Genomic DNA, 22,991 nt, shown 5'->3' with positions numbered 1-22,991 from the left:
TAAAACCACACGTCCATTCTGCTCACAAACCAAGTATATGACGATGCAAAAATGATTATTTTTAAGAATCAGTTAGATGATTGTTATTTTATCAAAGTTGATAACAGCTTAAAGTTATTGTATCTCGTTAAGCCAGTAACAATCAGAGGCCGTTTATCCTTTAAAAGGTTGGATTTATATATATTTGAAAAGGAAGAACCGTTTCATATAAATGCATTTGCATTTATATGAAATGGAACACCATTTTTTTTTCTACATCAATTTCTCTTCGGAGACGTTTGTTGGTGGTATCATACTTTTATGGCTCTTTTTCTCTCTTTTTTGGGTGGTTTGAAAGAAACTTACATTGGTTCCGCACTTATCTTGACTTTCTTTCATATTCCACCAAAAAGAAAAAAACTTTACTGTCTTCATAACAATGGACCATTTTTCGCTGAGTCAGCGTTCGGCACGCAAGAATATACACCATGTAGAGAGAGAGAGAGAGAGAGAGAGAGAGAGAGAGAGAAATACTCTCGAATTAATACCATAATCATGTGTCTGTACCTTGCATCTGCAATTAACCGTAACGGGAATATATCCTATCGGTCAATGTTCCATTTCTCAGGCCTAGTTGAATATCCAAAAACACCTGGCGCTGACTTTATAGCAGGTGTTTGCTGTGGGATCATAATACTCAGTGACAACAGATGTTTGTACGAAGTTTTGATAATAATAAAAGGAACTTTTTAAAGAGCATTCAATTAGTTATGTCTAGAAAAAGTCTTGAGAAACATCGACCTACTGTAAGTTACAGAAACTTTCAGGGGAATCTTTTAACTGCTGGAATATTCGTAATAATCCAGATATTGGACGGAAAAAGCAACGATTCTGACAAAGATGAATTAAGTCTCTTTAATGTCCATCAATAAAAGAATGACAACATTCCATTTAGCTTTTTTAGTTTGGCGGATTACAGATTTTGTTAGTTATCTGTGTACGTGTGTGGAAGAGCGAGAAGCTGCATTGATATGAGTGATGAGCATATTAATATAACTAACAATATAACTAATATCTGAATTATTACCAATATTCCAGCAGTTAAAAGATTCCTCTGAAAGTTTCTGTAACTTACAGTAGGTCGATTTCTCTCAAGACTTTTTTTAGACATAACTAATGGAATGCTCCTTAAAAAGTTCCTTTTATCATTATGAAAACTTTGTGCTTTCATCTCTCGATCACTATTTGCTATGGAAATTGCACCACAGTTATCTTGTGAAAGGTCCTCATGATGTTTAATAGAACAATAACACAATGGGTGCAAAAGATAGTATTTCTTTAAACGTAAACTTTCCCAATACAGTGAATGCAAGAGAACGCATCGTTATGAAACTTCTTTTCCAATGTGTCGGTGGTGTGAAAACCATTCAGTTATGGCAGCATTCATTCCGAAGACATTTTTTGTCATTAATCGTTATGAATTTCTTCCTTCTAAATATAATTTCTCGAAGGCAAGTCTAGGCAAGGGAGAGGAAAGAATTAAGCAAAACTCAATCATACACACACACACGCACGCACGCACACACACATATATATGAATATATACACACAGGTATATTATATATACACTCATATATATATATATAATATATATATATATATATATATATATATATATATATATGAAGATGAAAAGGCCCATAAAGCGATATATTCACGTTGCAGCTATATATTTCGGATACTTCCGTATCTCTGCTCACTGGTGAAAAATTGACAAATGATTTGTGAATAGATTATAATTATTTATAAGGCATGTGGGAGGTAGCAAGATAGTGTAACCTCTTTCCCCGGGTCAACGGTCAACAACACACAACCAGCATCGTATTTCCTCACCTGCATATGCCTAGTATACACTCCTGCTACATATCATTTGTTTATATTTCACCAATGAGCAGGAATATGGAAGTATCCGAAACATAATGGTTACAACGTTTATGTAGCGGTTTTGTTTTTTGTTTTCTATCTTTGTAGTATGTTGGATACATATATATATCATATATATATATATATATATATATATATATATATATATATATATATATATCTATATATATATATATATTATATATGAATATATTTTAATATAGGATTTAACTTTAAACTCTGAAATTGAAAACAGAAATCTAAATTTATTTCTCTTTTAATAGTTGAATGTGCTACGACCTAAAAACTTCATAGTTCTATTATCCATCTGGGTATAATCATGACACAATCTAATTGCAAGTTAATCATTTGCGCTTTCGATGACTACGCGTTTTGTGACCCCAGTTTTCGAAACTAAATTAAGCATCGAATCGGTCACATCCTTAACACCAAAACTGCGCGTCTTATAAACAAGTCTTCCTTCCGGGTATTGAGAATCGTGACCCAGATTTCCGAAGCAGAACATCAGAAAGTTTGATAAAAGATCTCACTCGTTCTGCTCCTTTCTCGTTTCCGTCAGTCATCTGTGATATATGTAATCATTTTTCATATTTTTTCCGAGTCAGGTCGTAAACATCTGCGCCTATCACTTACACTGTTTGTGCGTATAATAATTATCAGTGAGAGTTAGTTTTCCACTGACCCTGTACTCTACATATGTACTTGAATGTCATATATCATACAAGAAGATAAAGTGCGTAGTTTCCTATTACAACATGTTGGAAGTGTGTTTGCATAATATATATATATATATATATATATATATATATATATATATATATATATATATATATATATATTACCTAATTACCTGTAGCTTTGTTTACATTCCCGCCCATAACAATGTTTCGTGCCAGTTCTCTTTACGCCACCGCTTTAGGTAGGTGTCTTGTTCGTTCTATTATTATTATATTTTCATTATTATCATTATTTTTTAAATCAATTTTTTTTTGTCTGTATTAGCTCGTAGCCCGTTCACTGTTATTCTGTGTTTCTGTTTTTATTCTTAATTTATTAAAAAGGTTTTTAATTATGGTGTTGGTAAACAATGTGTGTATCTTTTACTACTTATACGCAACTGACGTGTAATCGTTTCAGCCTGGAAAATGTATCAAGCTGACACGAAAACGTCGGCGCCAAATAAATGGATATATATATATATATATATATATATATATATATATATATATATATATATATATATGTATGCATACACACATATATGTTAACCCTATGCTTTTTATTAGGCTGGTTGTAACTTCCACATTCGCGTAACTACAAGGTAACTAAGGCCATTGATCACATTACGAGCCTCATCCTTTCTATCTATTTATCAGCCGAGATTTTTCTTCCATCTATTACCCTCTTCACTTTCGTAAATAGTGGCACGAAGCTGATAGCGTGGAATAATATCTACAAATACATTATTTGTTAATTACAAATGATGTCTTTCTGGTCTCTCAGCAAACAGAAGCCGAGCCAACTTTGAAGTCTGTATTATACGAAGATGGTCGGTAACGCCGCAATATCCGTGTATATATATATATATATATATATATATATATATATATATATATATATATATATGCATTAAGCTACAAATGTCCTTTAATATCTATTTTGTTCTACCTTAGAATTAATATATTTTAATATATGTTAACTGAAGGGGAATTTTTAGTTGATAATAATTTCGTCGGCTCTCGGGCGCGAACCTAGCGGTTACAGGCGCTTCACTGTATGTCCTGATTTCTGGGTTCCTAGGTTCGCGCCCGGGAGCCGACGAAATTATTATCAACTGAAAAATTCCCCTTTAGTTAAAATATATGAAAATATATTAATTCTGAGGTAGGGCGAATTAGATATTAAAGGACATTTGTAGCTTAATGCGTATATATGAATCACGGTGATGTGATCAGACTCAAATGTATTTATATATATATATATATATATATATATATATATATATATATATATATGTGTGTGTGTGCTTAAAAATCACAGTAGATGCACGTGACTTCATTAAATAAGCGAATACCACAGGAAAATGATAGGCAGAAATTCAAGCGCTTGGATTTCTGCCTATCATTTTCATGTGATATTCGCTTTTATATATATATATATATATATATATATATATATATATATATATATATATATATATATAATCATTGCTCTACAAATGTCGTTTAATATCCAATTCACGCTACTTCGGGAATATCACCGACGGGGAATCACAAATGGCTGTAGACAAACCTTCATCAACGCATAAAAATCTTTAAACCTCTAGAGTGATGACATGGAAAATGATAAATTTGAGAAATAGTTATGAAAGAGATGTACAAATTATGATGGGGATGAGACGGGGATTTTGAAATGACATATACTTATGTAACACATGAGAATAAATGATCATATATATATATATATATATATATATATATTATATATATATATATGTAATGGGATATTTCCCATTATTTATTTGGTAAACGTGTAGCTCGAACGTCAAGGCAAACCAATACACACAGCTCTCTCTCTCTCTCTCTCTCTCGGCAACTCCTCTCTCTCTCTCTAAGCAATCTCTCGCTCTCTCTCTCCACCTCTTTCTCTCCACTCTAACAGGTAATGAAAATGAGAGAGTTGCATCATAAAATAAACATTTATTAACAATGAATAAATAATTAATCAAGTCTTACAGACTAACTTAAAAACCCCCCAACAGTAAAATGTCTGAACAGTTATAGTCACACCAATCGTCTCTATCCAACTGGGACTCTCTGTCCCCCCCATTGCAGGACCGTCTGTTTCAAAGACACAGAACACATCCCGGTAAGTACACACACAAGTTTAACAATCAGAGATTAAAGATTGAATATAATGATAAAAATGTGAAACAGATAACAAGCCAGTCTTCGGCTAAAACACTTCAACACTCACCCAAGCAGCCGGAACACTTAAAGCACACTTAATAAAAAACTCACGGTGAGCGCCACGGCATCTTGTCTTTCTCTCGAAGATGCCTCTGTCAAAATCCCCCATAGACTTGAGTATCCAACATTATTAAAGGAAGAGGCACACACGCACATACGAACGCACACTTCGTTAACGCCTCACAATTACTGGCCGCAACCAGTTTCACAAAGGCACTTTGAGAAGAGTTAATAAACTATCGTACATTGACTTGTCTAACTAAGCAGTTTTATCTCACGCCACCCATAGAAACTCATTGTCAGCTTCTCTCGGGTCGTCGCTTCTCCACTGTTCTTCACATTCCATAGGACACATTGGCAATATATTATTAATCAAAAACCCTAGGCGTAATATGGCTCGGCCACCTCATGCTAGCTCCCGCCTAGCAAAATAGCTTATATAATATAAAACACATTGGCCGGCTTAAATAAAATATAAGTAATAACTGCACGTCTCTGGCATTATAAAATAAAGTCTGTTACGCTTTAATCTCCAAATAACACTAGAATTTTCTCTCATCGGATTCTTGAATATCCCTCTTTGCTTGTCTGCAACTAGCTGCTCCTGCAGCAGACTGTAGGAAGACGGAACGCCTCCCTCATTGTAGAAGACTTCTAGCGATTTCTGCAGATCCCCAAAAGACATGCTGTAGAACTCTCGCGATCACCATCGTGGAAACTCTTGAAATCACCACGGACAAAACGACAGCAACCTCTCTGCACGGCTGGTGGACGTCTTGCTGGCGTTGGGAAATGACTTTTTGGTGTGTTAGTATGTCAGTCAAGTCACTGGTCAATCTAAGAAAATTAACCCAGACATACTACTTCTATCAAAAAATGATCTCAAAAAGTCAGAAATACTAACTGAACGTCTCCCAATTAATTCCCTTTAATAAGACTGCTAGATCATAAGTCATTATCGCGACTCTCAAAAAAAAAAAAAAAGACATCAAGTTCTCCAACTCAATTCTCCAAACTCACACATCAGCAAACACACAACTCAGAAATCACAACAACTCCAAGGACTTCTGCACTCGCATTTCAAACTCGAATGTTCTCATAAGAAAAAAAAAGAAAAAATCGTAATGAGCCCAAGGAAAAAAAAAGAATCTCGTAACACACCCAGACCCAAAAAATGTTCTCTCAAGCTCTGATATTACAGCAACTCACAAAATCAGCAAAAATCTCAAATGTTTAACAGCAAAAACCCCTTTACTGCTCAATAATCAATCACAATAAGACTTAATGTCAAACTCCCATTTACGTAAATAACAACTCCCGATAAATCACATCTCCCGGTCCACAAAGAAATGCTATTTAAGCTCAATCCCCAATTACATCTCTCGTAGGAAAAGGAAGAAAAAATAATAAAGATAACCACAAGTAAATGTCCCCCACATCACAAAATACATAGTACATGTATAGTATGCATAACTCCCCGCGTTTTTCCAAGAAATGCTCCATCTAAAGTTACGGAATTTCTCGATATCGCAACTTTTCATCGACCAACAAGGCCAGAAAGCAAACTCTTACCCATGCACTTTCGTGAAATGCTATTGTCAACATTTCCAGATATTGCTAAAATTCTGATCAATTGTCATCAGAGGAAAAGAGTCAGTACACGGCTCATCACATCGCTTGTCAGCAGAAAAATCCACCTGCGGACGTATGCTCAAACTGCGGCACAAAAAATGTCCAGTCAGACACACAAGTTTGGAAACTCATGATTCTATAGAAAAAGGTCTAACTGACAAAAAGTAGGCGCATTTCATAAAATTAACTCCAGGATATGACTAATGTGTTCAAAAATTTGCCTCAAAGACGTATTCTCTCAACATGACACAGCCCAATTATATGCCTCCAAAATAACACACTTGTGAACATAAAAAATGCACACATCTCCATAGGATCACAATGCAGTAATGCCACTCGCTTCTAAATAGTCACGAAACCAAAGAGAAAGAACCACAGATATCTTCTCTTGGCTCAAAAAAATAAACTCCATAACCACAAAAAAAAAGGTCACCCGCCCAAGATTAATTCCAACTCCATACATAAATATGTGACACCACATTAATAAGAACACCACTCTGGTTATAAAAATATTTCCTCCATTTGGTTAATAACCACTCCCCTTATATTTCTCCAATAGCCACATGTTAATAAAAAAAAACCACCACTCCAGGAATAAAGAATAATCACCTCTATTTCGGCAAATGCAAAATATTTACCTCTATTTCCCCAATAACTCCATGTGGAATAACACAAGGCTCCAAAAAATATATCTCCAAAAAGGAATATAAAAAAAAAAAATTAAATCCTATCTCCAAAAAAATGTGCACTCAAAGCAACTAACTCACACACTCACAAATATTGCCCCATAATCTCCTCAAAAATGTGTCACCATTTGCAACAAAGATGGCTGCAAAATAATTGAACTAAACATAGCTCTCATCACCATTGGCAAATATAAAAAATGGCCAAAAATATATCCCCAATATATTATATCTCAAATTATAACTCCAAAATAATATATACCTCAATTATAACTCCAATTCTCCAGAGAATAACTCAATGTTATAGTCAAAACTATAAAACTCTCTCCATTTAGCATAACTGCTAAAAAAGGGCAAAAAATCGGCAAATAAAACTGTCTAGAAAATTCTAGAAATAATCACCAATGTGCATAACTCTTCATAACAGAATTCCAAATTCACAGTGTCTTAGCCAAGACTTCTCCATATGCACTACGACATAAGTCACTAGAAAACTTAACCAAGTTTCCTATCTCTCACAAAGTTGTCACAAATACAACAAATGTATTGTGCAAGAAAACTCACAATTTCTGGAACACAAATATCCAGAGAAAAAGTGTAGTACCACTACGTATGCATTCAAAACATGCAAGAAATTCTCCTGCAAATCTCTCTAAAGCATCAAATAGCTGAAACACAAACACGTTCTCGAACAATGACTCTAAGTGACGAACTGAGATATTAAAAAATATTCACACCAACTGGAGAGAAAAAACAACCTCAAATTCACCCTTGGTAAAGAAAACTTGTGTCTTCGATGGCTAACTTCCAAAAAAGGAGAAAAGAAAAATCCACTGCATTGTTAACTATCTCCCGTAACTCGCGTATGTCAAGCAATTATCTGCTGAACTCATAAAAAAGTGAAAAAACTAAAATAATGTGTTGTTAGTTCCTCCCAAATTCAAAAAAAAGATTTCACCTCCCTTGACAGCATTACGACACCCACATATTAGTATAAAAAAAATCAGTATCAGAAATATCACTATCACAGAATCACCAAAATTTGCTATCATCATCACTAGTATCAGTATAAAAAGAAAACATCACCAATGTTATTGCTTATCCATTCTCCAAAAATTCAGCAAAAAACTCAGCAAAAGTTCAGCAAGATTCAACACAATTCACCAAGATTCAGCCAGATTCATCAAGATTCAGCAAAACTCTTCCTCGCGAATCCCTGAAATATTCTCCAAAGTTACAAAAACTCAACAAATAATTAAGACAAGACTTCTCCCATTAATTCATTGTAATAATTCTCCATGAATAATAATCTGTAATAATTATAAAATAATCTTCCACGAAATATCTCAAATCTCTCGCAAAACAAGTCTCCCGTAATGATAATTATACTTAAGCAACCCTCCCGTGACACATCTCAAGTATAACAATTATCAATAATAATAATAACTCTCCATAGCAATAATTCTCTTGCAAAGATCTCAAGTAGGGGTGAAATTCAAATAGCATACACAGTAATGCTGAATCTTATGACACACAATTTCTCCAGATGCAACACCATTGCCAAACCTCACACAGACACAACTCCAATCATCGGCATTTCAAAGTAATCTCTCCAACACAATAAAAAAAAAAATAATAATAATCTGTGTCTTCCAAGGCATAAGGAAAACATACACACATACAATGCATTTCAATTCTCTTTTTATTTCCTTTTCTCTTCATCCAAGAGAGAAAAAAAAATCTCTTTTCTAAAAGAAAGACTCTACGGGCGTTTCACTTCATCAACTAATCAATCAGCTGATGTCTCAGTATTGGAAATTCATTGTCAAGGGCAAACCCATCCCTCAACACCCCGACACAAAGAAAAAAAAAGGAAGTTCACCCCCACTGAGAAAAAAAAAGTTTCTCCCCCCGTTAGAACAACCCCTCAGTCAAGCGATAGAACACTCCCCCAAGGCAGACCAGTAGTCCCCATCTCCCCTTAAACAGTGTCTGAGGACCCCCTCCCTGAGGTATACACAAGGTATACACCAGTACCCATCTTGCAATCCCCTCTCGAGGTATGCAGTACCCACCATGCAACTATCACCCGAGGCATGCCATACTCCCCTTGCAATGTGCTGAGCCCGTAAAATTGTGTGGCTGCTCTGTCTAGATATGCTATCTAAGCACAGTTCACATGCATAAACACATCTCTATACACCCTCATGTTTTAAACAAAGACGAATACGTCTATTATAAACACGCGCTAATAAAGAAAACACGTCACTTCTGCTACTATGGGCAAAGACAAAAAAAATTTTTTTGGACCTCTTGAACCAATCTCCAAAAAAAGCCCCCAGGATTTAAAAAAAACACACAGTAACACTCACATGTCCAAAACAAGAGAAAACCACCCTGGAATCCGCGTAGAATACGTAAATCTCGTCGGCACAATGCAAACGCGATCGGCGAGATGGCACCTGGCAACACTCACTAACAAACCAGACTGAGTTACTCTCACGCCCTGGAGGATCTCGGTACGGGCAAATTTGATGACTCCAATAGAATTTCTTTCCTCATCCCACATCCCACGGACGGATATTTTTCTACCCCTTTTCACTTAGCAACTGAGATCTAACAATTTAACAATTTTCCACAATCCCACAAAGGCTTTGTCGTTCGAAAACTATTGCTAAGCCATAACCCCTTTATTTTCTAACTGGTCACCTATCTCTTCATTGGCGTTCCCAGGCATAAAAAAAAAACTTTTATACCCCTTTTTTAATCGCTAGCCACCAAAACCAAAGCTGCCACCAAAACCTGTAATGGGATATTTCCCATTATTTATTTGGTAAACGTGTAGCTCGAACGTCAAGGCAAACCAATACACACAGCCCCTCTCTCTCTCTCTCTCTCTCTCTCTCTCTCTCTCTCTCTCTCTCTCTCTCTCGGCAACTCCTCTCTCTCTCTCCAAGCAATCTCTCGCTCTCTCTCTCCACCTCTTTCTCTCCACTCTAACAGGTAATGAAAATGAGAGAGTTGCATCATAAAATAAACATTTATTAACAATGAATAAATAATTAATCAAGTCTTACAGACTAACTTAAAAACCCCCAAACAGTAAAATGTCTGAACAGTTATAGTCACACCAATCGTCTCTAGCCATCTGGGACTCCCTGTCCCCCACATTGCCAGAACCGTCTGTTTCAAAGACACAGAACACATCCCGGTAAGTACACACACAAGTTTAACAATCAGAGATTAAAGATTGAATATCATGATAAAAATGTGAAACAGATAACAAGCCAGTCTTCAGCTAAAACACTTTAACACTCACCCAAGCAGCCGGAACACTTAAAGCACACTTAATAAAAAACTCACGGTGAGCGCCACGGCATCTTGTCTTTCTCTCGAAGACGCCTCTATCAAAATCCCCCATAGACTTGGGTATCAAACATTATTAAAGGAAGAGGCGCACACGCACATACGAACGCACACTTCGTTAACGCCTCACAATTACTGGCCGCAACCAGTTTCACAAAGGCACTTTGAGAAGAGTTAATAAACTATCGTACATTGACTTGTCTAACTAAGCAGTTTTATCTCATGCCACCCATAGAAACTCATTGTCAGCTTCTCTCGGGTCGTCGCTTCTCCACTGTTCTTCACATTCCATAGGACACATTGGCAATATATTATTAATCAAAAACCCTAGGCGTAATATATTTATATATATATATATATATATATATATATATATATATATGTGTGTGTGTGTGTGTGTGTGTGTGTCTGTGTGTGTGTCAGTGGTAGAGCACTTGGTTCAACTACTCAAGATCTTTCGTTTGATGCCGCAGTCACTCAATCTATGAAAGGCATATAAAAATTCCAGCAACCTCACCCCAGAACACCTATCGAGAAAGGAAATCTAATATATAGATACTGTCAATTCATACGTACCATATAATTCTATCCCGGTCCTGACTCTGTGCGCACCTGTACTCCTCCTGTGCGATTGGCAAATATTCCTCCAAGTATAATGATGATTTTCTCGTCTTATGTTGTAGTTTTTAGAGTAAGATGGTTCTGTGCCAGGATGGACTTGGTTTTACGAGAAATCAGTAAGAGTCTTTCCTCACAGTAGGTTGGACTTTATTTGATTATATTTTATTTGATTTATATAGATTTTTGGTATTATGCCAAACACTTGGGCAACTAAGGCCATTCAGCACTGAAACGGAAATTGACAGTAATAGGTTTGAAAGGTGTAACAGGCGGAAAACCTCGCAGTTGCACTGTGAAACAATTGTTAGGAGAGGGTGGAAAGTAAGAGGGAAGAAAGAGAATATGAACGGAGGTACAGTAAAAGGAATAAAAGTGTTGCAGCTAGGGGCCGAAGGGACGCTGCAAAGACCTTAAGTAATGCCTACAGTGCACCAAATGAGGTGCACTGACGGCACTACCCTCCTACGGGGAGCTGGAATTGATATACTCGGCGACAAGTTGACAGGATCATTCAGACTAGTCGGATTCTAGACGCAAAGTTGACGTTTGCCATGATAACACTCAACCTGAATATGGCATCTTTGATTTACAGAAGCGATGATGAGCAAGTGGCAGCAACTGTCCGTTTTCGTGGGATTAGCGACCTTGGCGGTAGTAGTGATGGTCGCTTCAGGTGAGGAGAAGCAGCTGTCTGAAGGAGGACGCGACCTTCTTCGAGTTGCAGCTACAAAGTCCCTCGGATATCACCGACAGGACCGCAAAAAGGTGCGAAGTATTACGAAAACGTATCAAGTTCTTGGTGGTGGTGATAGTAAATAAATTTACGACATAATTCAGAACCAACGTTGATTGTTCTTGGAACAGTGCAAAGATTAATATATGAGGAGTCCTTGGATGAAAAATAAGAGTGCAGTCACTGGAATATCAACAGATGCTGTTTAGTGAAACTTTTTTGCTTCTTAACAATACTCTCGTGTTTACTTTTTCTGGGTCGCTTTTGATATAAGATGGTACTAATTTAATGCTCTCTTACACTAAGTTGCAGAAAACACTCCATGAGCTGATAACTAAGATTAATACTATTAATCCTTTTAGAAGAGCACTCCTGCTCTTAGATTTGCACTACAGAAAACATTGGTTTAATATGAAATTTTACCTTAGATAAATTCACCTTTCGGGAGTAGGAAAAAAGAAGCCTGCTCAATCAGAAAGCTAATCCAGGATATGCAGTAACGTTTAGAGATATAAAAAAATTGAGAAAATAAATTTTCATTCCTCTTGGAATAAGCAATGCTAATTTTTAATTGTTTAATGTCGTCATATATATACCTTATTTTTTAATAAACAGAAGAAAACTACAATTCTGCTCATTTTTCCACTGCAAATGTTTACCTTCTATGAAGATAGACAATACCGGTACCAAACTGATAATGTGGAATAGTATCTAAAAAAATATTAATTATTATTGTTATTATTATTCAGAAGATAAAACCTGTTCATATGGAACAAGCTTACAGGTGCTATTGACTTGAAATTCAAGCTTACAAAGAAAATGGTGCTTATTAGGAAGAAGCAAAAGGAGGTAAAGGGAAATGCAGAAAGAAGACGCCATACTCATTAAAAAAAATGAACAAATAGATAGAACTGTATTAAAATGGAGAGAGAAAATGGTGCTTATTAGGAAGAAGCAAAAGGAGGTAAAGGGAAATGCGGAAAGAAGACGCCATATCATTAAAAAAATGAAACAAATAGTAGAAATGTATTAAAATGAGAGAGAAAATGGTGCTTATTAGGAAGAAGCAAAAGGAGGTAAAGGGAAATGCGGAAAGAAGACGCCATACTCATTAAAAAAATGAACAAATAGATAGAACTGTATTAAAATGGAGAGAGAATAATATCAGGGTCGTATTGTATTGCACCTTCGATTAAACTTCTGAATCTCCAATTGCACGACATCCTCTGGGAGGCCGTTCCGCAGTCCAACGGTGGGTTAATGATAAAGGATGTCTTTTCCTTATTTTGCTACATATTACTGCCCCCAAAAGAGGTCGAACAAATCAGGGAAGCAGACGCAATAGTACAACCAAATGCGGTTTCTTTTCAACATCAGTAATTTCCTCCGGGACTTTGTTCAGAATCTGATCGAAATGTGACGCAAGTGTTCATCTGAAAACTGTTTTCGTTGGACGATTTTCTGTCGAGTCTTCGTTTACTTTTTCTCATAACTGAAAACCTCACGAACTTACAGATACATTATTCCTAAATGTTTTTTTTTTAAATTGTACTTTAGTGTCCTTTCATATATTTTAACGTTAAGAATTCTTGAAAAATTCTGGAATGACTCAGGTTGTTTGTATTTTCATCTGAATTCTAGTTATTTTATATTCCAATGCCTCTCTCTCTCTCTCTCTCTCTCTCTCTCTCTCTCTCTCTCTCTCTCTCTCTCTCTCCTCAGTTCATGAATAATTACCTTTTCCTTATTCTTGGCTCTTTTTTTTCCCATGTGATAATTGCGTGGGAGCTTAGTAGTAAGTTAATTGGCGTTTTCCCTTTTTCTGTTAGAATGTATACTACTTACGAATAACAATAACAATAATGATAGCCATTGTTAACAGATGATGTAGGTTCTGTTTCAATAACTTTCAATCTATTTTCCATTCACAAGATAAAAAAAAACCTTGTGTAACTACATTTGTCAATAGAAGATGAGCAGTTGAAATATTCTAATTAAGTAATATGGAGCCAATCTAATAATCACTATTATTTCTATCATTATTATTATTGAGTGACTCTCATTAAATTTTCAGCTTGAATCATTATCATTATTATTATTTTATTATTAATTATTATTATTATTATTATTATTATTATTATTATTATTATTATTATTCAGAATATGAAACCTATTCATATGGAACAAGCCCACCACAGGGGCCACTGACTTGAATTCAGTTCGATCTTCCAGAGAATATGGTGATCAATAGTAAAAAGTAAGAGGAGGCAAAGGGAAATACGGAAAGGAGAGATCCAACTTATTAATAAAAAAAATGAATTAAGAAATGAGCAAATAGATAAAAATGTACTGAAATGAATACATCACAAATGATTCCGATTCAGCAGAATCAACTCCTCAAAGTCCCAGAGGCTTCGAAGGAGGTCGAGGAAGAGCTCGGTGGGACGAGGCAAAAGGAGAACCCCAAGAAGAAGCGGAAGAAGAAGAGGAGCAAGAAGAGGAGGAGGAGGAAGAAACTGAAGGCGAAGGAAGGCGAGAATAACTGGGGAAGACTTCCGCCCTACATCAGGCGGGTGGCTTTGATGGTCGCCCGCCCCCCTAAGCGACCGCCTTCGAAGGTTAAAAGGACGCAAAGTGAGAGGTTCCACATGAAAAACACTATTTATTGATTTAATTATTTATTAATTCTGATCAGTTTTAATTTATTGATTTAATTATTTGTGAATTCTCTGATCAGTTTCATTTAATTGTTGATATTAACCGATCGCTAATTTACTTTAGTTATGTCATAAGTGATTAATTCATTTACTTGATCTATCATATAATAATTCATTTACTTCATCTATCATATAAGTGATTAATTCATTTACTTCATCTATCATATAAGTGATTAATTCACATACTTTATAAGTGCTTGATTAATATGATGAATTAAATATATAAGTATATATTAATTTACTTTAATATAAGAGATTAATTGATTTATTTTATCTATTATGTAAGTGGTTAACTCATTTACTTTATCTATCATATAAGTGATTAATTAATTTGCTTTACCTATCATATACGCAAATAATGGATATAATTTATTAAATATATAACTATATATTAATCCACTTTAATATATGATTAATTAATTCACTGTTTGTATTATATGTGATTAATTAATATAATTTATTAAATATATAGCTATATGTTAATTTATTTTAATATTAGGGATTAATTAATTTACTTTGTAAGTGATTTATTCATTTACTTTATTTATCATCTAAGGGATTATATAATTTAATTTAGATATCATATAAGTGACTAATATATATAATTTATGAAATATATAACTATATATTAATTTACTTTATCAGTACTAACTGTTTATTTAATTTACTTACATTACTAATTATATAACTGACTGATTTTTCTACTTCATTAAATAAATAACAGAACGATTAATTTACGTTATTAATAAAAAACTTATTAATTCATTTGCTTTAATAATTGAGTAATTGATTATATAGTTAATTACATTCATTTAACACATAATCATCTTGAGTCAAAAGCAAAGGGAAAATGAGATTAATCTAATTATAAATTTTTTTTTCATTTTAATTTTGGTCAAAGAGGTTTCTGATCTAGATATAAACATCCGGTGAGTGTTCCCGAAGAGAGAGAGAGAGAGAGAGAGAGAGAGAGAGAGAGAGAGAGAGATACTGTTTCTTTCAGAAGCATATAACACGCAAATGCTCCTGCGTGGTAGAAAGATATTAATGGCTACGTGACACAGGTTTACGATATCTATTCTTTTTATGCATACATCTGTTACCACGACAGATAGCTTAATGCATCTGTTCCTCGCGCACCTGTTTTTCGCTGACTTTGTTTTGACCGCATGAACGTATAACGTAAAGCTTAGTTAAGATAAAGGAAATAGACAAAATAAGCACCAAAGAATTCATTGTACCCAAGTTAAAATTTACAACTGTTCAGCTAAAAGTATGTATTTTATAAGTAAAGATGAGAGAGAGAGAGAGAGAGAGAGAGAGAGAGAGAGAGAGAGAGAGAGAGAGAGAGAGATTCTTCTAAACTTTTCGAAATTATTTACTACAAAGCATCTGTAAAATTAGTTATAACATTAATATATATAGAATAACATAACAAGTAAAAAAGCTAAATGAAATCATGTCTTTGTTGTCGGTCTATGCGTAAGAGAGAGAGAGAGAGAGAGAGAGAGAGAGAGAGAGAGAGAGAGAGAGAGAGAGAGAGAGAGAGAGAGATTCTTATATACTTTTCAAAATTATTTACTACAAGGCATCAGTAAAATTAGTTGCATTGTAACATTAATATATATAAAATAACAACTAGCAAAAAAGATAAATGAAAGCATGTCTTTGTTGTGGGTCTCTACGTAAGAGAGAGAGAGAGAGAGAGAGAGAGAGAGAGAGAGAGAGAGAGAGAGAGAGAGAGAGAGAGAGAGATTCTTATAAGCTTTTCAGAGTTATTTATTACAAACTCGCTGGATTATTAGTTAGACTACGAAACTGATATGTAGAAATACACAAGTATCTAGAGTGTGAAACGAAGTCATAATTGTCCTTTGAGAGAGATTTTTATAAAAAAAAATTCAAATCTTACAAGTTTTTTTTATTCTTTTCAAGAGAGACATGGCAAGAAGACTTTTCCATATTTCTGCCTTGATTCTTTTGACGGAGGAGTCGATTTACTAAAAAATAGTTTGTGTAATTAGAACTAACAGAGAGAGAGAGAGAGAGAGAGAGAGAGAGAGAGAATCTTACCTTACCTTACAGACTTTACAGCTCGTTCGGGTTTCCCCAGGTCCCTCAGAGAGAGAGAGAGAGAGAGAGGGAGAGAGAGAGAGAGAGAGAGAATAAATTCTATTCTGTTTGTCAAAACAAAATCTCATCTATTTCCCCCACCTCTCCAGAGGCCGAGTGTGGTCACTCCTACGACGTCTGGCGCAAATCGAAATACCGCATCCGTCTCTCACATAGGGAACCGTGCACGGTCATCTTCAGGGTAATTAATAATCTTTTAAATTTATCCTTTTAGTTCAATTAGTCATCTAGTCTCCTCTGGCAGAAAGACAGCCTCTCCTTTCTTCATTTAATGCTACTGAGTGACAAACAATCCGGTAAGCCCAAATTTCCTAATCCCAAGAAAAGTACAAAGTTAGGAGATCTTTGTGAGACTGACATTCCATCTATCAGTTTATCCATCCATCTATCTAAACTATCAATATATCTATTTATAAACGTATTTATTACATTTGGCAATCACATACAGCTGGAAATATTTGCCACCCCATGTAAAGATACTCTATCTGTATTTCACGCAATAAATACTTACCACTGGGAAAACTAGCCAATCTTTCCGTCTGTCTATGTACTATCTGTCCATAAACGTATTTATTTCACATAATAAATACATCCAACAGGAAAAGCTCACTTACCATGTAAAAGATACCAGTAGTCAACCACTCAGTAATGTACGTAATTCTTCTCGTTTCATTAGGCATTCAAGGGAGCCTCCTTGAAGCTGAGCTGCAAGAAAGTGTCGGTCGGGACCTGTGATAGCGCTGAGTACCTCATCTCTGACGGGGGACACCTTAACCACAGGTGAGCTAGGAAGAATAAAAAAGCAGTAATACAGAGAGGCTTTTGTCGCTGAATGAATTCAGGTCATAGTGGATGTTTAACGATAACGAAACTGTGCTTAATGCTTCGTAGTTTACGCCTGACAAGAAATCTAACAATTTACTTTGAGTACCTTTACATTTATATCTTTTCTACCTTAAAAAGAGTATCACGCAAAGCAAACTTTCGCAAAAGATAAGGAAATCACACCATCCGAACAAGGAAAAAACTGTCCCTTGGAAGTCAATAACTACTTGGCTATCTTCGCAGGTACTGCGGCGGCGTTCCCTACACCGAAGTGAAACTGGCGAAGACGAATGAATTGCTGATGTCCTACAAGCCGTTCCTGGACTCTAGGGTACACGAAGTCCTTCCACCGGATGTGAATTGCATCGTTAAGGGCGCAAGTAAGAGCTTAGGACTTTGTCCAGATTTGTACCTTCTGTACAGGAATCCAGTCACAAATTGGCACAACTTTAAGTATCTCTGGCCCTCACATATTAACGGATGTATCTGAGAGTATATTTTCGCGATGCCAAAACATTCTTATAAATTGTACGTCACGAGAAAGTTAGCTTGTAGTTCTGTCTAAAGAGAATTTTATTTCAAAAGCGTCTCCCGGTATGGCAAATTGTTCGGCGTGAATAAGATGTTCGGGTTAAAATGTAAACCTTTGCGATACGCACGAACAAAACCAGAAAGAAAGATAGATTGCACACGGAAGATAAATGTGATAAAAATGTCGTATTCGGTGGCCATGGCAGGAGTATTAGCTTCAATAGGCATCACAGACAAAGCTTATCTTTAGCGATATCCTCGAAACAAATGAACCATTTACAAGAAATGTTAAGTTGACTCCTTATCGAAACTTTTTCGCTTAGGCTATGTAGGTATAGGGTAACTAAAAACGTTGCCAGCAATTTTCAGCTGAGAGAGAGAGAGAGAGAGAGAGAGAGAGAGGAGAGAGAGAGAGTGGTAGACGAGAGAGAGATAGAGAGAGAGAAAGAGAGAGTAGAGAGAGAGGAGAGAGAGAGAGAGAGAGATTTTCCTGTTGGAGAAACAATGGACGCATTAAGTCGGAAACATTAATATTTTGTGATAATGAGAGTCAGTGGTATCTTTACGGATAAGTCGTAATGACTAAGAATTTACTCTATTTCTTTGTTGGAATTCACAGTATCTGAAAGGATACTTCTGTGAAGCAATGGTTGCTTATGGTGACAAGCGCTGCAAAAACAATGAAATACTTAGGTAGAAACTACACTGAATTGCTTTGCTTTCAATCCCTACTTTCTAAAAAGCCGTAGTAATGTCCTCTCTAAACTATTATTGAGGGGGGTCCAGTAAATGTATTTTTCTTCGACAGAAGGCACTGGATACGTTGCCAAAGGAAACCAGATTTGTCCACTGAGTAAGTATTATTATTATTATTATTATTATTATTATTATTATTATTATTATTATTATTATTATTATTATTATTATTATTATTATTATTATTATTATTATTATTATTATTATTATTATTATTATTATTATTATTATTATTATTATTATATTCAGAATGCACACACAATTATGTACTAGTTCTCAAAAGCTCGTTAACGTCACAAAAAAGCTTCAGCAGAATAGAATTTCCATGCACTATAAGAATAGATAAAAAAAAAAGCAAAAGAATAAGCAAATAAAGATATTGAACGTAGCTTTAATTATACCATCATTCAAGCTTCTGGCAATGAAAAGTAGGACATTTTCTTTACTAATATACCACTAAATGTTCATTACGATAACAGTATAGAAACCAAAGAAAGTAAGCTAAGTCAATCTCTTTCCAACTGTTCTTATCGTAAAGGACATCGATTTCAGATATTAATGATACGCAGTTGCTTGAAGATGGGAGATTTTATATAACATTTGGTAATAAGTGACGGATAAATGATTATAAAAACTTCTATTATTAGCTAAGCTTTGATTCACATTTTGAACGTCATGACAATAGAAATATAAATTTTTAACTCGAGACAACATTTTCGAAAAAAGGCTGCGGAAAGACGACCGCAGCTGCGGAAGCTGAGAGACCTGGCTTCAATGCAAGCATTGGCTTTGGAGAAGAAACCACGGCGCGTTTCGACACAGCATCGCCTCCGCAAGAACATAATTTCACCAGCGACAATACTTCACCGAACGCACTCCATAATGCTTCCTTTTCTTCGTCTGCTTCTTCTGCGTTTTTGAATTATACATCTACTGTTTCTTCTGCGTCTACTGCCGCTGAGTCTATGGCTTTGGCGTCTACGGCTATGGCATCTACGGCTTTGGCGTCTACGGCTTTGGCGTCTACTGCAACACTGTTCCACAATACAACGACAGATACCGAGACTGCGTCAAATATCTCGACTCCGTTGTCATCGTCGGAAGGGAGAGGTCACGAATATATTCGGATTCAGGGAGGAAAACCCGCTGACATTGGCGAATGGCCCTTCATTGTGAGCGTCCAGGTCATCGTGGGTGGGTCACTGCTACCCTGCTCTGGATCGATCTTGACCTCAACGTTCATTTTGACGGCCGGTCACTGCGTGTATGATGTGTAAGTACAACTGAATAACACGTTTGACTTGGGAGGCAAAGTCTGCATTATCATTACTTTGAGCCAGAGAAATACCGATTGCTAATAATGATCACATCATTTCCAGGAAAAAGAAAAGGGACCGTATCAAAGTGGTCGCCTATGAGTATAATGTGCAGATCAAGGACGAGACTCCCAGGCAGTCGATATTGGTGAAGAAAATCATCTTACATCCCCAGTACGACTCCAAGACGCAGGTAATTTCGTAGAGATTATTGCTGTTCATGAGATTTTCATGTGCTTTTTGCAACCCTTTTGAATCAACATTAACTGTTAAAAACCATTAACTGTTAAAAACCATTAACTGTTAAAAACCGTCTATATTTAAACAGAGGTTCTCAACCTTTTTTTTGGCCCCACTGTACCCTTTCACCATAATCAGTGTCATCCCCCCTTCCCAAAATTGTCTGCCCACCTGGTTATAACAGCTGGTCTATAAATTCGCTATAAACACTTGAAAGTTAAAATAGCATGATAGGAAAAGTACGGTTTACAGATATTATTTGGTAATGCTTTAAAGGGACTAAAACACACGAATTCGCAAATGCCAGATATGCTTGTCAGTCATACAAGCTCATCCTACTCAAGCTTCATGTAATTCCTCCTTCAAAGAATGCATCGCCAGACTGACGTTTTCCAAAAAAAGAGATCTGATGAACGTTTTAGTGAAACGCAACCATTGTTTTCTCTGTGAAAGAACGAGCCATCAATATTTATCATTTTCTTCCCGTAAAGAATCGATTGATAGGTAATTTCCTGACGTATTTCATTACCAATACTTCTAAGACACATAGATCTTATTAATAATTTCTACATGGGGAATTTTAGTCACTAATTCTTGAGAGGAAAACTTGGTGAACTACAAAAAAAAAATAATAAAATAAAAATCTAACATAAATTCGCCGTAAAAGGTGTATCTGGGTAGTTTTGCTTCACATAAGACACACATAAATATATATATATATATATATATATATATATATATATATATATATATATATATAGTATATATAAGTAAAGACAAAATCCACGAAAGACTTTTCGATTTCTCGTCCTTTACTATGCAGTCGAAAGGCCTCGCAGCGGTACTCCATTGTTTTGTTTCACTTTCTTTCGTGGATTTTGTCTGTATTTATATATTCATCATGTTCCATATTTTCGTGATTCAGTTATGCACACGCGCACATATATATGCTATATATATATATATATATATATATATATATATATATATATATATATATATATATATATATATATATATATATATATATATATATATCATTCATTCATGAATCGATAGGTCCCTGAAAGAGACCATTGATTACTTTTTCGAGGTAAGCCCACTTAATTTCTGACTTCATGTAAGTTTCCACTGAGGAAGTATTTGAATTTTGTTTTTGAGGAAACAGACCTTTATCTGAAGTTCCGAGGAAGAAACGTTTCCAGAGTAAAGTATCCTGCTCTTGTTGCCTTTTAATAATATTTATCTGGTTATTACTTTTTAACAATGTCGTTTTGAAGAATTACCTAAAAAATTGGTTAAGCACGCTAGTTTGTTTCTTTCAACAGACAGCCGACATAGCGCTATTAAAGCTGAAAAAGGCTTTGGTATTTGGGGAAGGAGTTGGTCCTATCTGCATAGCACCGGAAGGAAACTATGTGGGGTCTCCAGTGGTGATCCTCGGATGGGGAAGTCTAAAGTACAGTAAGTGCCCAACTTTGATATGTCAACTTTTGGGCTTTGGCATAAAATCCGATTTTTTCGAACACTTTTCAAGGCGATACAATACAGGTTTTAAAAGTAATCTTTCATATGTATTAAAACATTTCTAACTGTCACAGAGCATTAAAAATGATTAGTTCTATTTATGCAAGTTTTATTGTAGTTTCATCAACGGATGTCCCTTTCAAACCGATTCAATTGGAAAGCACTTCTTCGTATTTGAGGCTTTATATCGCCAGCCAGTCTGTAACATTTTTGAGAGAAGGTGATTATAAAGATAAAAAATCTCTCTCTAACGTTGGTAGTCATATCAAGAATTTCTGTCATAAATTTCACACTTTCTCAAAAACAGACTCTAATAATGAAGCTGAATGTTTTTGGCAGATGGAAGAGACCCAGACGTCCTCCAGGAAGCAACTCAGTTCGTTGTTGATGTCAACGAGTGTGCCAAGAATTACTCTTCTCTGCCTCCACAAGATCAAGAATACCCCATTACCAGAGACCACGTAAGTATGATGACTAAGTAGAGAGTGACATTCGGTTAGAATACTGGGCACAAGTGAGTGCTTGCGTTATATTTGCTCCTTTCCTGCGTTCACCAGTATTTGCTGGCTGCCTGCGTCATCATAAACCCCCTTTCTTCTTCTCACCAAAGCTTCTCTCTGTTTGAGGAGATGACAGAACTGATCCTAAGAGCTACAACAGTGATTTTTGGTCCTTTATGTATGATTTGTATCTGGTTTGTGAGCATGTAAGTGTTGGGGCTGATTATATGTAAATGGTCTGGATTTCTTCCTCAGCACAAAATCATACTCATGGGATCTTGGCTTTATCAGCTCAATATTTCAAATTGGGGATAAATGTCCACTTTTTCTGTAATGGACTTAACTAACTGTCATACAGGCTGTTAATTAGTTTATTATCAGTTCAATTCCTTTCAGTTGTGTGCTGCAGCACCGGGAATCGACAGTTGCGAGGGGGATTCCGGAGGCCCAGTCTTGGTACAAATTGGAACTTCTTGGTATCAGGTAAAGGTCAATGTTTCAGAGGAACAAGCTGGTTTG

The 22,991-nt window shown here is 35.6% G+C and overlaps 1 protein-coding gene across 1 annotated transcript in view; it reads left to right on the top strand.

The window, feature by feature from the left end:
• LOC135221712 (serine proteinase stubble-like) overlaps window positions 1-22,991 on the top strand; it is a 93,570-nt gene that overhangs the window by 69,277 nt on the left and 1,302 nt on the right. The window contains exons 2-12 of the mRNA XM_064259496.1: window positions 11,787-11,959; window positions 14,315-14,561; window positions 16,867-16,958; window positions 17,454-17,557; window positions 17,846-17,982; window positions 18,942-18,986; window positions 19,616-20,162; window positions 20,269-20,398; window positions 21,774-21,909; window positions 22,312-22,433; window positions 22,869-22,955. Of these exons, the coding sequence (XP_064115566.1) occupies window positions 11,792-11,959; window positions 14,315-14,561; window positions 16,867-16,958; window positions 17,454-17,557; window positions 17,846-17,982; window positions 18,942-18,986; window positions 19,616-20,162; window positions 20,269-20,398; window positions 21,774-21,909; window positions 22,312-22,433; window positions 22,869-22,955 (1,815 nt within the window). The 5' untranslated portion in view covers window positions 11,787-11,791. The remainder of the gene's footprint in view (window positions 1-11,786; window positions 11,960-14,314; window positions 14,562-16,866; window positions 16,959-17,453; window positions 17,558-17,845; window positions 17,983-18,941; window positions 18,987-19,615; window positions 20,163-20,268; window positions 20,399-21,773; window positions 21,910-22,311; window positions 22,434-22,868; window positions 22,956-22,991) is intronic.

This window comes from Macrobrachium nipponense, chromosome 3 (assembly GCF_015104395.2).
Source record: "Macrobrachium nipponense isolate FS-2020 chromosome 3, ASM1510439v2, whole genome shotgun sequence".
NCBI lineage: Eukaryota > Metazoa > Arthropoda > Malacostraca > Decapoda > Palaemonidae > Macrobrachium > Macrobrachium nipponense.
Note: the sequence above shows the minus strand (reverse complement) of the source record. Positions and strands in the feature narration are given on the sequence as shown.